Raw genomic sequence first — 11,519 nt, 5'->3', positions numbered from 1 at the left:
ATGATCTATTTCTGTGTATTTAGCAACAATGTTATGTTCCTATCTTTTTTAATCTACAATGTATAAGGCTACTGCAGGGACATATGAATCATCGTGTATTCATGTATTAAAAAATCACGCATTATTATTAAGATTTCTAATTTCAACTACTTATTCTCTCTGATTTTATAATAAAACAATATACATTTGTGTCTGTATATATATACAACAAGAGTTAGCCATTGTTGCAGTTCCGCATTATAATTAATTAAGAACTATAACTAATAGCTGTCATAATCAGGTGAACAAATGAGGTCTATATAAGTACGCGTGATATGCAGAAATTGTTTGTTTACTTACAACAAATTGTCACATGGGTTTGACGGTATGAGGTTATCAAGAGAGTTGTGAACTTCTAATCGATGTATAAATAAAAAAAAAATGTAAATCAATTTCAAAACTAAAAATGCATTTGTTCACTACGTTTTTGACAATTTTGCTTGGGTTGTATTATAGCAATGGGCGCTTTGTTGACCCAATACATCCAACACAAAGGCCTTTGGTGCCTTCACACACAAAACCCGTTCCAACAGCAGCATTCGAACATAAATTTCAGTTAGACTCTGACGGAAACTTTTGGTTATTTTGGAATGCCAGCGGTACCAATATTACGTTTGAAACTCATGTCAGAACCAGGGGATATGTTGGATTTGGACTATCGCCGAATGGTAAAATGTTTCCATCGGATGTCGTCGTTGGATGGGTAAAAGACGGAACAGCAGTTTTAAAAGCAAGTATATTCATATTAAAAGGTAGAACAAAGTAGAAGGGCTAAATTCCCCAGAAATTATTTTGCGCTAGTGTCATTTAAAAAAATTCGCCAATCTGTACTAAAATTCATCCATACCAATTTCAAACAAATTATGTCGTCTAGCAGGCCTCCAGATTTTTTTGAAAATTTAGTGTTCAACCCAAGAACCGGTTTGGCCACAACATAGCAATTTCAATTTTATTGACAATTGACACAGTGTGTATATGTTATTAAAGTATGTTTAAATGAAGATATGTTCCCATAGTTTAGGACTTTATTCATTATAGGTTGAGAAATACAGGCAAAGTTTATATGTTTATGTTATATTTTGACTTTAGTGGAACCTTAATATTGTTATTGAAGACACTTTGATACAATATTGCAAAATTTAGATGTTCTAATTAGTTTGCATCCAAGTACTGGTATCTATGAATAATTTTTACTCCTTAACCATATCCATTAATTTGAACTTAATAGATAATTGCATAAAAATGTCCTTTTTGTTGATTTTTTATTCATATTCCATATTTGCTTAAATCGATATATACCTTTATAATTGATTAACATGTTCAGAAACACGCAATAATTTCTTTTGGATCGTCGCTATATTTTTAGATTGGTACGGATTATCGCACTCACTTTGTGAGACCTCATCAAAGCTCGTCGTCTATGTGAATGCAGAAGACCATGCTGAGCCAAATCAAACCAACAAACTATTTCTATTGTTTGCGACTCACCGGTTATCCCAGTAAATAGATACTGACTGTAAATAACACAATTATATTTTATTTTAAGGACTGCCATACAACGGGACATTTTACTCCCGAAGTTGATACCAGTCAGGATTGGCACTTGATTAATGGCTTTGAGAACGACTTTGGCACTGTCCTGACATTTACCAGAAAATTGGACACATGTGATGACAACGATACAATAATTACTGTAAGTGTTTGACAATACTATTCAGTAAGTCTGATATTGATGTAATATTAAATTTTGTTCAGGTACGATGACTTGTGATATTGAATTTGGTACAGATGCACTGCATTGGAAGGTAGATATTTGTAAGTCTTCCCCCGCACATACAGCACATACGTAAGCGTTATTCCCCTCAACTCTGGTCATCATCTTTCGCTAAGATATTGCGATCTTAGACGATATTTCGTCACAAACCTTGTAGTCATTAAAGCTAATTCATGCAAATAGGTTGGCATGAGCTTTGTTTGCTGATTGGCAAGAGGCAAAATATGTCAACGGAGTCATATGCATAAATTAACTCCCTCGGCTTATGAAACTGTATATAGCCAGGAGGGAGGTTTAGTTCTACATTGGTATCCGGAAGTATAGAAAACCTTCTTCAGAATCACTGATCGAAGCAATTGAAAAAGCATACTATCGAACGGTTACTCATTACAAGATATACTTACAGTGTGTAATTAGTTTTAAATACAACAAATATGGCCGACCTCATGAATATTTACACGTGAAAAAAGTCTTTAAATACGCTTAACCAACTATAAAAAAACATGTAAAAAGGCTCCTAGTGTTGTTACTTTGATGCAGTTGGAGTCATCATTATATATAAGCCAAATGGAAGTACATGTTCGTAGAAAAAACATCTAGTAAATTTCTTCACTAGTTGAAACCAATTGTTGCTTAAAGATTCGTATATCCTGATTGCCATATAATGTTAATTGAGGATATATCTCAGCATACAAAAAAAGGCTTCCTGTTGATTTTTATACTAGATTACTAAGAAAAGGTATTCCAAATTAAGCAAACAAAATAATCAGATCAGCAGCATTTGTAACAGCCATTTTAAAACATTATTAGTTAATTGAATTAAATTTCATGGATTTTATTTTCAGGACGACACTGTGAAAGCTATATATTCCTATCATCCTGACGATCCAGATTCTGTTCAAGGAATGCAATGGCATGGAGTAAAACGTCGTGGAGCGCGAAGTTTGATGTTATTGACATCTACTAAATCGGATATTAACATTCCAGTTAATAATATACATATAGATCTGGTATCACCTCACGTAGGTTTACATGTATATAAGCAATGTCTTTTAAATGAAAAAATAAATTGAGGCGTGGTTGAGGTTAGGGACATGTATAAAATGTATATCATTCATATCCCTCTAAGGTTTCAATAAAAGATGTGATTAAAGGAATGCTTTAATACTAGAAAAATATAGTTGTATTGAATATTTAAAATGTTTTTCAGTACTTATTCATATTGAATATACAATGAGACAGTTCTTTAGAGAAAAGTTGCTCTATAAACCAGAGCTTTGATTTCAAATAACCTTAGTCCAACCAGCCATTACTGGGTTTCTTATATTGGTCCTATATCATTTATTTAAGTCGAAACTTAAACTCTCATGATAATTCTTTAAATTTCTGTCATCCCTAACTTTACTAAAATGTATAATACATGTATTGTAAAGATATGTATGACAAGAGATAAGAGTAGCTAGTAAGCTGCACATGTGCATATTTATATGGAATTTCTTTAAACAACTTAAATATAAAACTCATGTTCCGTCGCCAATTACAAATGCATAGTAGAAAAAAAAAACACAACTGACATTATAATATCCATAATAAATTCCAAATATATGTAGTTGTGTCAAATCTATGTAAGACCATTTATAAGATTTTAAGCGGTAAAGAGGGTAATTTAAGGGAGGGGGTAGAAAAAACTTTAATGTTTTAAATAATGTTAACATGCAGAACATTTACAGAAAATGACAGCATTTATGAAATTTAATTAAAGCACTACTGGGATATTCATATCGCCTAGGACATATCGTCTACCAGCATTGTCATCAACCCAGTGGTCGCAAAAACTGAACATTCTTTTTTCCGCAGACAAGTCCGATATGTATTTCATATGTATGACCTTATTCTAATTTGCCTCTTTGTTTGTTGCATTTCAAATAATTATATTGAAATATTTCTTTTCTTCAGTTTTCTGTACCTTCAGTTGATACACGTTACCAATGTACTATACACAAAATACCAACTCTAACAAAGAAACATCATATGATCAGAGTGAGTTATAGATTTAGTAGATATTATAACTTTATTTAATATGAACTGCATACACAAAAAGGAAAATGATTGAATCAATAAGAAATAACAGGTGACAAAGAGGGTTTATTTCAATTATATACTATTTTTTTTTTTTTGCAAATACACTTGTGCAGAAAGGTAGTGTCTTAATCAGTATAGAAAAGTCCAGAGCATATTTAAAGTGCATACACAAAACAGGGTGAAAAACATAGTATATATGAACGGAAATACAAAATATATCTGTGAAATCCAGAACAAGTTAAAGTATATTGCAAAAATAATTATATATATATATATGAGCGGAGTCATTTGTGAGATGTAACATCAATCTGCAATGTTGCATTATGATATAATGATCACGTATTAGTGCTTTTATATCTATAGAAAATAAAATTAGAAAAGCATTTAAAGTGTTTCTAGCAAGAATGATAGACATTGCTGTGTCATTTGGTGAGTTGTCTCGTTGGTAAGGATACCACATCTTCTTATTTTTATATTTTAATGAACTTCTCTAACGTTAAGCATATGAAGAGTAAAACTTGTCTGTGGCTTAACACTAATGTTCGTCGTCTACCCGTGACCCAGTCGTAAGTCTGCATTGACAAAAATAAGCCTTGATTACTATCTGCCTGTTTTTAAAAAAAAAAATGTTTAATAGAACTAAGTTCCACTCTTCGAATAAATCAATACATATTGTGTTAATATTTTTTGGGGGGAAATAATTCGCCGTTTCAGAATCTAATGCATCCTGGGTAATATTTTAAAAAGCGTACACCAAAGCCTTTTGATTGGTTTAAAACGTTATAAACAATGGAAATTCAACCAATGACGTAACGTTATATTCACTTTGGGGTAAAATTACCCATGATGCTTTAGATTCTGAACCGGCCAATTAAATCATTGCATTCTTTTAGTATGAACCAGTAATACAGAAAGAAAACATCGATTATGTCCACCATATTGTTGTTACAACATGTCCTGAAGTAACCGAGGCAGATGTTGGAACTTCCTTTGAATGTTACTCAAGGTCTACACCTAGACGTTTCCATAAATGCAGTGAAGTAGTGGTGGGTTGGGCTGTAGGCGGAGTGGTATGTACCATGCAGCTTTATACATTAGGTTGTGGCTGACACGCTCTTATCTTAAATGGCTGTAAAAGTTGAATTGGGTTTTTAAAAAAAGGGCCACCTAAACTTTTACCGTCCAGCATTAAAAGAGAGGCGAAAGATACCAAAGGAATATTCAAACTTAGGAGTCGAAAATAAACTGACAATATCATGACAAAAACAAAACGACAAAAAAAACAAACTACAGTACACAAAACAGTACACAAATTAAAACACAACATAGAAAACTGACGACTGAGCAACACTAACCCTAACAAAAACCGGTGTCAATCTCTCGTGCTCCGGTTGTGTAAGCATATTCTGCTCCACATGTGGCACCTGTCATGTTGCTCATGTGAGAACAAACCCAGTGATAAGTCTAATTCGGTAGATTTCATTCGAGGAAAAGAGGACTGGATTGTGGTTTCAACAATTGGAATATATCCGTCGTCATCCGTGAAACAGATATTTTATATCGGTAATGCCACTCATGATGGCGTTCATTAAAATTTTCAGATATCCTTTGTTGAGCGAGTGCTGTCTGATCGTAAAACATCCATAGTAATAACACTTACGAATGAACTGTGTGTAAGACGTAAATGCTTCTTCTATCAAGTATACTTTTTTTTAAAATGGCAGTCCATACTGTCAGCCCTTCTTCCCGATTGACTCATGATTCAGAACTTAACTAAATGATTTATATTTTGTTTGTTCTCCTACTGAATATATAACTAAAGAATAAACTGAAAGCAAAAAACTTCCGATCGACCTTCCCAATGCTAATTTTGTAGCACAATCGTTATCATTCTTGTTACTGCATGAAATTTAGATTTACACATGCTCGATTGAGTTTAAGTTAGGTATAGTTGGTCCTTACAGTTCAAGCACAACGCATGAAAAGTGCCAACAAGATTACGATCTACTTAAATGATCCACTTTTTTTCTTTTCTATCATTCCCCTTTCATCGATTATTACATAAAGTCAGTTTGTTTACATCGATTTAAAAATTAGTATTATGTCCTGCATGTAATGCAGAGTTTTTTTGTTTTTGTTTAAATTTTTTTTTTAAATGCATTGGCCTACACAAATTTATGTGAACCAATAACCTAGTATCAGGAGTATTTCTTTCCTTCGTAAATATATTTGTCTTCTATTACTAGGCTTTTAATATGCCAGAGCACGTTGGATTTGCTTTTGGGGAGGCAGACAGTCCAAAATATGTGAGACTAGAAATACATTATAACAATCCTACCATGAAATCTGGTAAGTAACTGAAGAAATTAAATATTTATATACAGATTTTACACGTACATGTACTTGTAATTGGATTCGTGTTTGTATTTACCACTCAAAGTGTGTTGAATATTATTTATGTACACAGATATGAAACAATTTTATTTGTAAAACTTGAATAGAGTTAACAGCAATACGAAGATCAATCTACAATACACAAAAACAGTGGTGGCAGTATTTACGAATGTATCCTTTACTGACAAATGGAATCAAATGAGTCTTAATACATATAGGTTACATGATATTAACATATATATATTAACATTGTAAACAAGTAAGTTCTCGTGAACTTCGTACTTTAATTGGTCTTTTAAATTTTTTTTATTCGAGCGTCACTGATGAGTCCTTTGTAAACGAAATGTGCGTCTTGCGTACAAAACTTTAAGCCTGGTATCTATGACGAGGTTATTGCTTTGATCAAAGCTATAATTCTAAAAACAAAAACGCATTCTAACAGCAAATATTTTCCAACAGAAAATATATAAATGCATGTTAATTCTAAAATTATGACACGCAAAACAACAAAACAATACTTACGAGAATAACTAGCTACATTTTTATATAAATTTGTTTTGATTTGCAAAAATGGTGTCAAAGTGATGTGTTTAGTTTGGTAACAAGCTGGTATGCTGGACTAGTGAGGTATATTGTTAACAGCAAAAAGTGCAATTTGTTGTTGAATAAAAAAAAAAGAAGAGATATTTTGGATTACATTTCAGATATTGTTGACAGTTCAGGTATCAGATTAATTCTTACCCCGGATACTCGCCAGTTTGACGCAGCCGGTATGAGTACTGGGATCGATTTTGATCCAAATCATTTTATACCTCCATATCAGAAAGCTTTTTTGTCTACGGGATATTGTAGTCCAGAATGTACTGAGAGGGTATGTTTTCAAATATTGTTTTTTTTAGAAAGAGATTCCTTTGTACCCACATGTATAGTTTTAATAGACAAAATGATGGACACTATATAGTATTTTGTGGAGTGAGTTGTCTTTATAACATTAAAATTATAAAAAAAAGTGGTTCTAGTAGTTTTCACACTTGTCCGTTTTGCTTTCAAAAGTGGTCCGAGTTGTCCTTAAAACTGTTCCGAATTTTTCTAAAACTTGTCCGAGTTGTCTTTAAATTTGTCCGAGTTGTCTTGGTCTGACTTGTCTTTGGTTGGAGTTGTCTTGGTTCGACTTGACTGTGATTCGAGTTGTTTTGGTCAGACTTGTTTTTAGTTCGAGTTGTCATGTATTTGTTGTTTGCACATGTATGTCTGGTTTCTTGTTGTATCTTCTGTCTTTCCTCGAAATTACATTTTTTTTTAATTACCTCATGGTACCTTCTATTTTTTTCTTTTGTTATAAGAGACCCTTGAATTGTGTTTGATTTTCTTTCCAGTCTAACAGGATTTCACTGAATGCAAATGAAACCAAAAAAAATCATTGACTTTAAATCATACTTCGTACATTTTGAGATTTCAAAAAGTAGATCTTGTTACAACAACACTCTGAGCAGAATGAAACAAAAATTTATAAACCAACCCAAAAAAACTGGAGACTGACTAGAACAACGTGCCTTGGAAAAACTGCAGTTCTCACAACATGACCTTTGAACCTATTAAACACCATTCCTTTACTTTGAGCAGAAACACTATAACACAAATTGCGAACAATGATAGTTTAAACATATTTATTTATAGTGGATTGGGAAACAAGTTTTGCAACTTATATTAATCCCTTTCCACTTTGCGGGTGCGAGTGCTGCCTTGTAGCGGCATTAGCCTGCTCTTTTTCGAAATCTACAAGGGTGTCTTTAACGTGCAAGAGATATGGCTCTCTCTTAACACGGGTCAGCCATTTATCGTCCCCGTCCGACGGACTATCATCGTTTCCTCAAGACCATACTCGCAAATGGTGTCAAGGGAGAGCCGATAATTAAGTCCCTGAAATTTTCATCCCAGACGGGAATCGAACCAGGAACCTTTGTGTTAGTAGTCCGATGCACTAACCACTACACCACGGCTCTCATATAATAGTACGTTGGTGCATGAAAAAACGTACTGTCCACTATAATCTAACCTTGAGTCATTTTTATGTTGTTTTTTAAATTCAATGAACTTATATTTCAGGGTTTACCAGAAACTGGAATTAAGATTTTTGGCCTCTTACAACATGCTCATTTATTGGGTGCTGGAATTAAAACAAGGCATATTAGAAACGGAACTGAACTGCCACCCATAGCTGAGGATGATCACTATGATTTTAATTACCAAGATATCCGGGTTTTAAAAGAAGAACGAGAGGTCAAACGAGTATGTTAAACTGTTTTGAAATTTTTAAACTACATAGCATTCATTATTTTTTTTTTAAATTTAAAATGAATAATTTGAAGGAATCATTGTGTATGTAAAGACGTGTCTTGGAAGTTTGGAATTTGTATAGAAAGATGCATACTTGAGATCAATTCATTACAAAAGAATACATACGGGATTTTTTAAATGCATTTTTAAAGGAAAAAACCTTAGTTTTTCAACAACAAAAATAGAGCACTTTAAATTTATGTGCGAAAAATTATTAAAAACAAAGTTGCTATTAAAACAATTGATCTAATTTTGAAAGATTCCCATACATGTGCATTACATGTATAAAGTTGTTCGGTTTATCATGGAAATCCATTAATTACTTGGATACATCATTGTCCATAATGAAGCGTTTTATGTTTATATTGGACAAACCTACACAATCACTATACATTAGTGTATTTCGCTATTTCGACGGTTAGACCAGTTTCTTCCCAATCAAAGAAACTTAACTCTAAATTTTTATGAAATTACTTCACAATTTTCGACATCCATGATCGTTCAGACTGTGAAGTGGCCGCAGAATTCGCTCAACTTACAAGGAAGAAATATATTTCAGAACAATACGCACAAAAAAGTACCACAAAAATGCTTAAATAAAATATTTAAGAAAAACCTTAGGATTTATTATATTTAAGATCTGTACATTAATCAATTTTTTTCTATATAGCTAAATGCTCGATATTTATACAAAGCGGTATGTGTATTGTTTCCAGACATGAACACACTAACAGTTAAAGGATATATAAGATATATGACAAAGAGACAAAATATAACATTTCATTTCAAATAACAGAGAAAATTGCCGTAAACGAAAATGTACCTTATTTTTATCAGGGTGACAGTTTTATTATTGAATGTACCTACGACTCGTCAAGAAGAAACAAACCAACAACAGTGAGTACATATCAGTTTATCTTTTTCTGTCCTCTTTTCCTATTTCAAATTTAGAAATTAGTAAGAAACTTAGAATTCAACTTCCTCAAACAAAGTTGACCTTAAATGGAATTGGCTATTATTCAAGATCTTTAATTCTCATATAGTTTTTCAACCCTCGTGCTTTTAATACATTCTTGGCTTTCCTATATTCGGCTTTAATGACGGTAAATTCAGAAAATAAAAGAGCTTCTGACGCATGACATTTATAAGGTGTTGTTTTAATTTTTATATCATACTTGGGATCATACACACACAACAGTTTTCTTTTCGAGGATGATTTAGAAATTAATTAAATGTGGCTTCCACCATTATATTTTTATATTATAATCGTACAAAGATTTTTTTAAATACAGGGAGGTCTATCAACACAAGAAGAGATGTGTGTGTCCTTTTTATACTACTATCCAAGGATACCAATGTCTTTTTGTTTGAGTTTACCAGTGTATGACCAAATATCCAAAGATCCATCCAAAGCAGTGGAACAATTTAACGGTTGGAATTGGAGAGATGATAATGTCCAGCACATGTTTCAAGACTTGGTGAATAATTCGACAAATGAAATTATCTGTAATGGACCCGAAAGGCTAAAGGTAATTTATCATTAATAAAACCAGCAAGTCACAAAACGTAGGAACGATAAAAGTCTGATTCAGTTCACAATGATCTCAGGTTTCGCACTGGTCGCAATCGCAGGGGCTCAAGGGTTTCATCATCTGCATATCAAAGAATTCAGATATATTATTATTGTATCTCCGGCGAGCACGTCACAATTATGAAGGGAAAAGAATGGTCTAAATTATGGTGACAACATTTTCAGAAGTCTATCACCTTGAGCTAGCACGTTAAACTTTTGTATTCAATATAACTTTTTCGGTTAATGTCGAGATTTTTTTTTATATACTAGTACATTCTATATCAGATGGTTACTTTTTTTTTTATTACATTTATCTCTTGGCATTTATAGTTTACTGAAAGATATGGGTTGCACTCATTGTTGAAGGCCGTAGTTGTTTTTAATCAATCTTTGTCCTTTGGTCTTCTGAAGATAGTTGTTCCATTGGCAATCACTCCTCGTCGTATTGCCTTTTAAATTGACAATAATGGGACGAGTTCGAACCATGTTATATTAACATAGACTTTCAGTTTAAGAATATAATTTAAAATCCTAATTTGTAAATTCTTAAAACACCAATTTTGAATGATGAACATAAAACACAAAAAAAGAGAAGAGTACTGTATTACCGATCTTCATCTAGGTATACAACGAATAAATTAGAACTTTAGATCTTCACTGATGACCATGCAAGGCATACTTCATAGCATATTCAAAACTATGTTGACAGAATTAATACTTAGTCTTAAAATTGATAACTACTACCTCCACCCCAAAGTTCACTGTGAAGAACCATGTTCTAATTTCTAAAATTATTTTCTTATCAGTGGCACTCGAAACAAATATTATAGTCATCTTACATGCATAATTTTACCATCTTGTATAAACCCCCCATTTTTGGTGTATATCTTAATTTACAACGATATTTCATGAATAATTATAACTATTTCGTTTTGTAGATTCATCGACATTTTTCAGTTGTTCCTAAACCGGATGTTCCTTTCCAGAAACCACAACGACAATGTTCCTAACTCCGTCTTACTGATCTAATCTTTGACGATGGCATAATTTCATTATTTCATAATATATGTTAATAAATAACTTCAAAAAAAAAAAGCAAGTGTTGAATTTTCTAAAACAAAGAGTAAATTTTGAATAAAAGGAGTATGATACTTGATGTGGGGTGTAATTCAATAGCAGCTCAACGTATAAAAATAAAGAAAAAAGAAAATCGGTATGACCCCTAAATGCTTGAACTATTTTACATTCCTTGGTTTCTGTGTTTAGGGTTTAGTATCTATTATTCAACATTACTACATGATTAGTTTAAATTATATTTAT

The 11,519-nt window shown here is 32.4% G+C and overlaps 1 protein-coding gene across 1 annotated transcript; it reads left to right on the top strand.

Moving 5' to 3' along the window:
* The first annotated feature begins 383 nt into the window (after nt 1-383).
* Nucleotides 384-11,279, top strand: LOC134695018 (DBH-like monooxygenase protein 1). Its single transcript, XM_063556154.1, has 11 exons — nt 384-769; nt 1,586-1,732; nt 2,659-2,835; nt 3,770-3,853; nt 4,789-4,965; nt 6,142-6,244; nt 6,994-7,160; nt 8,396-8,578; nt 9,464-9,523; nt 9,919-10,155; nt 11,138-11,279. The coding sequence occupies exons 1-11, from the start codon at nt 446-448 to the stop codon at nt 11,207-11,209; spliced, it is 1,731 nt and encodes a 576-aa protein (XP_063412224.1). The 5' UTR covers nt 384-445; the 3' UTR covers nt 11,210-11,279.
* The last annotated feature ends 240 nt before the right edge of the window (nt 11,280-11,519 follow it).

The sequence above is a fragment of the Mytilus trossulus genome, chromosome 13 (genome assembly GCF_036588685.1).
Source record: "Mytilus trossulus isolate FHL-02 chromosome 13, PNRI_Mtr1.1.1.hap1, whole genome shotgun sequence".
Taxonomy (NCBI): Eukaryota; Metazoa; Mollusca; class Bivalvia; order Mytilida; family Mytilidae; genus Mytilus; species Mytilus trossulus.
This window is presented reverse-complemented; position numbering and strand designations above follow the sequence as displayed.

Coding starts and splice junctions, on each gene's coding strand:
- LOC134695018 (XM_063556154.1), top strand. CDS start 446: ATGCATTTGTTCACTACGTTTTTGACAATTTTGCTTGGGTTGTATTAT. Junction 8,579..9,463: donor AAGAACGAGAGGTCAAACGA/GTATGTTAAACT, acceptor TATTTTTATCAG/GGTGACAGTTTTATTATTGA. Junction 9,524..9,918: donor GAAGAAACAAACCAACAACA/GTGAGTACATAT, acceptor TTTTAAATACAG/GGAGGTCTATCAACACAAGA.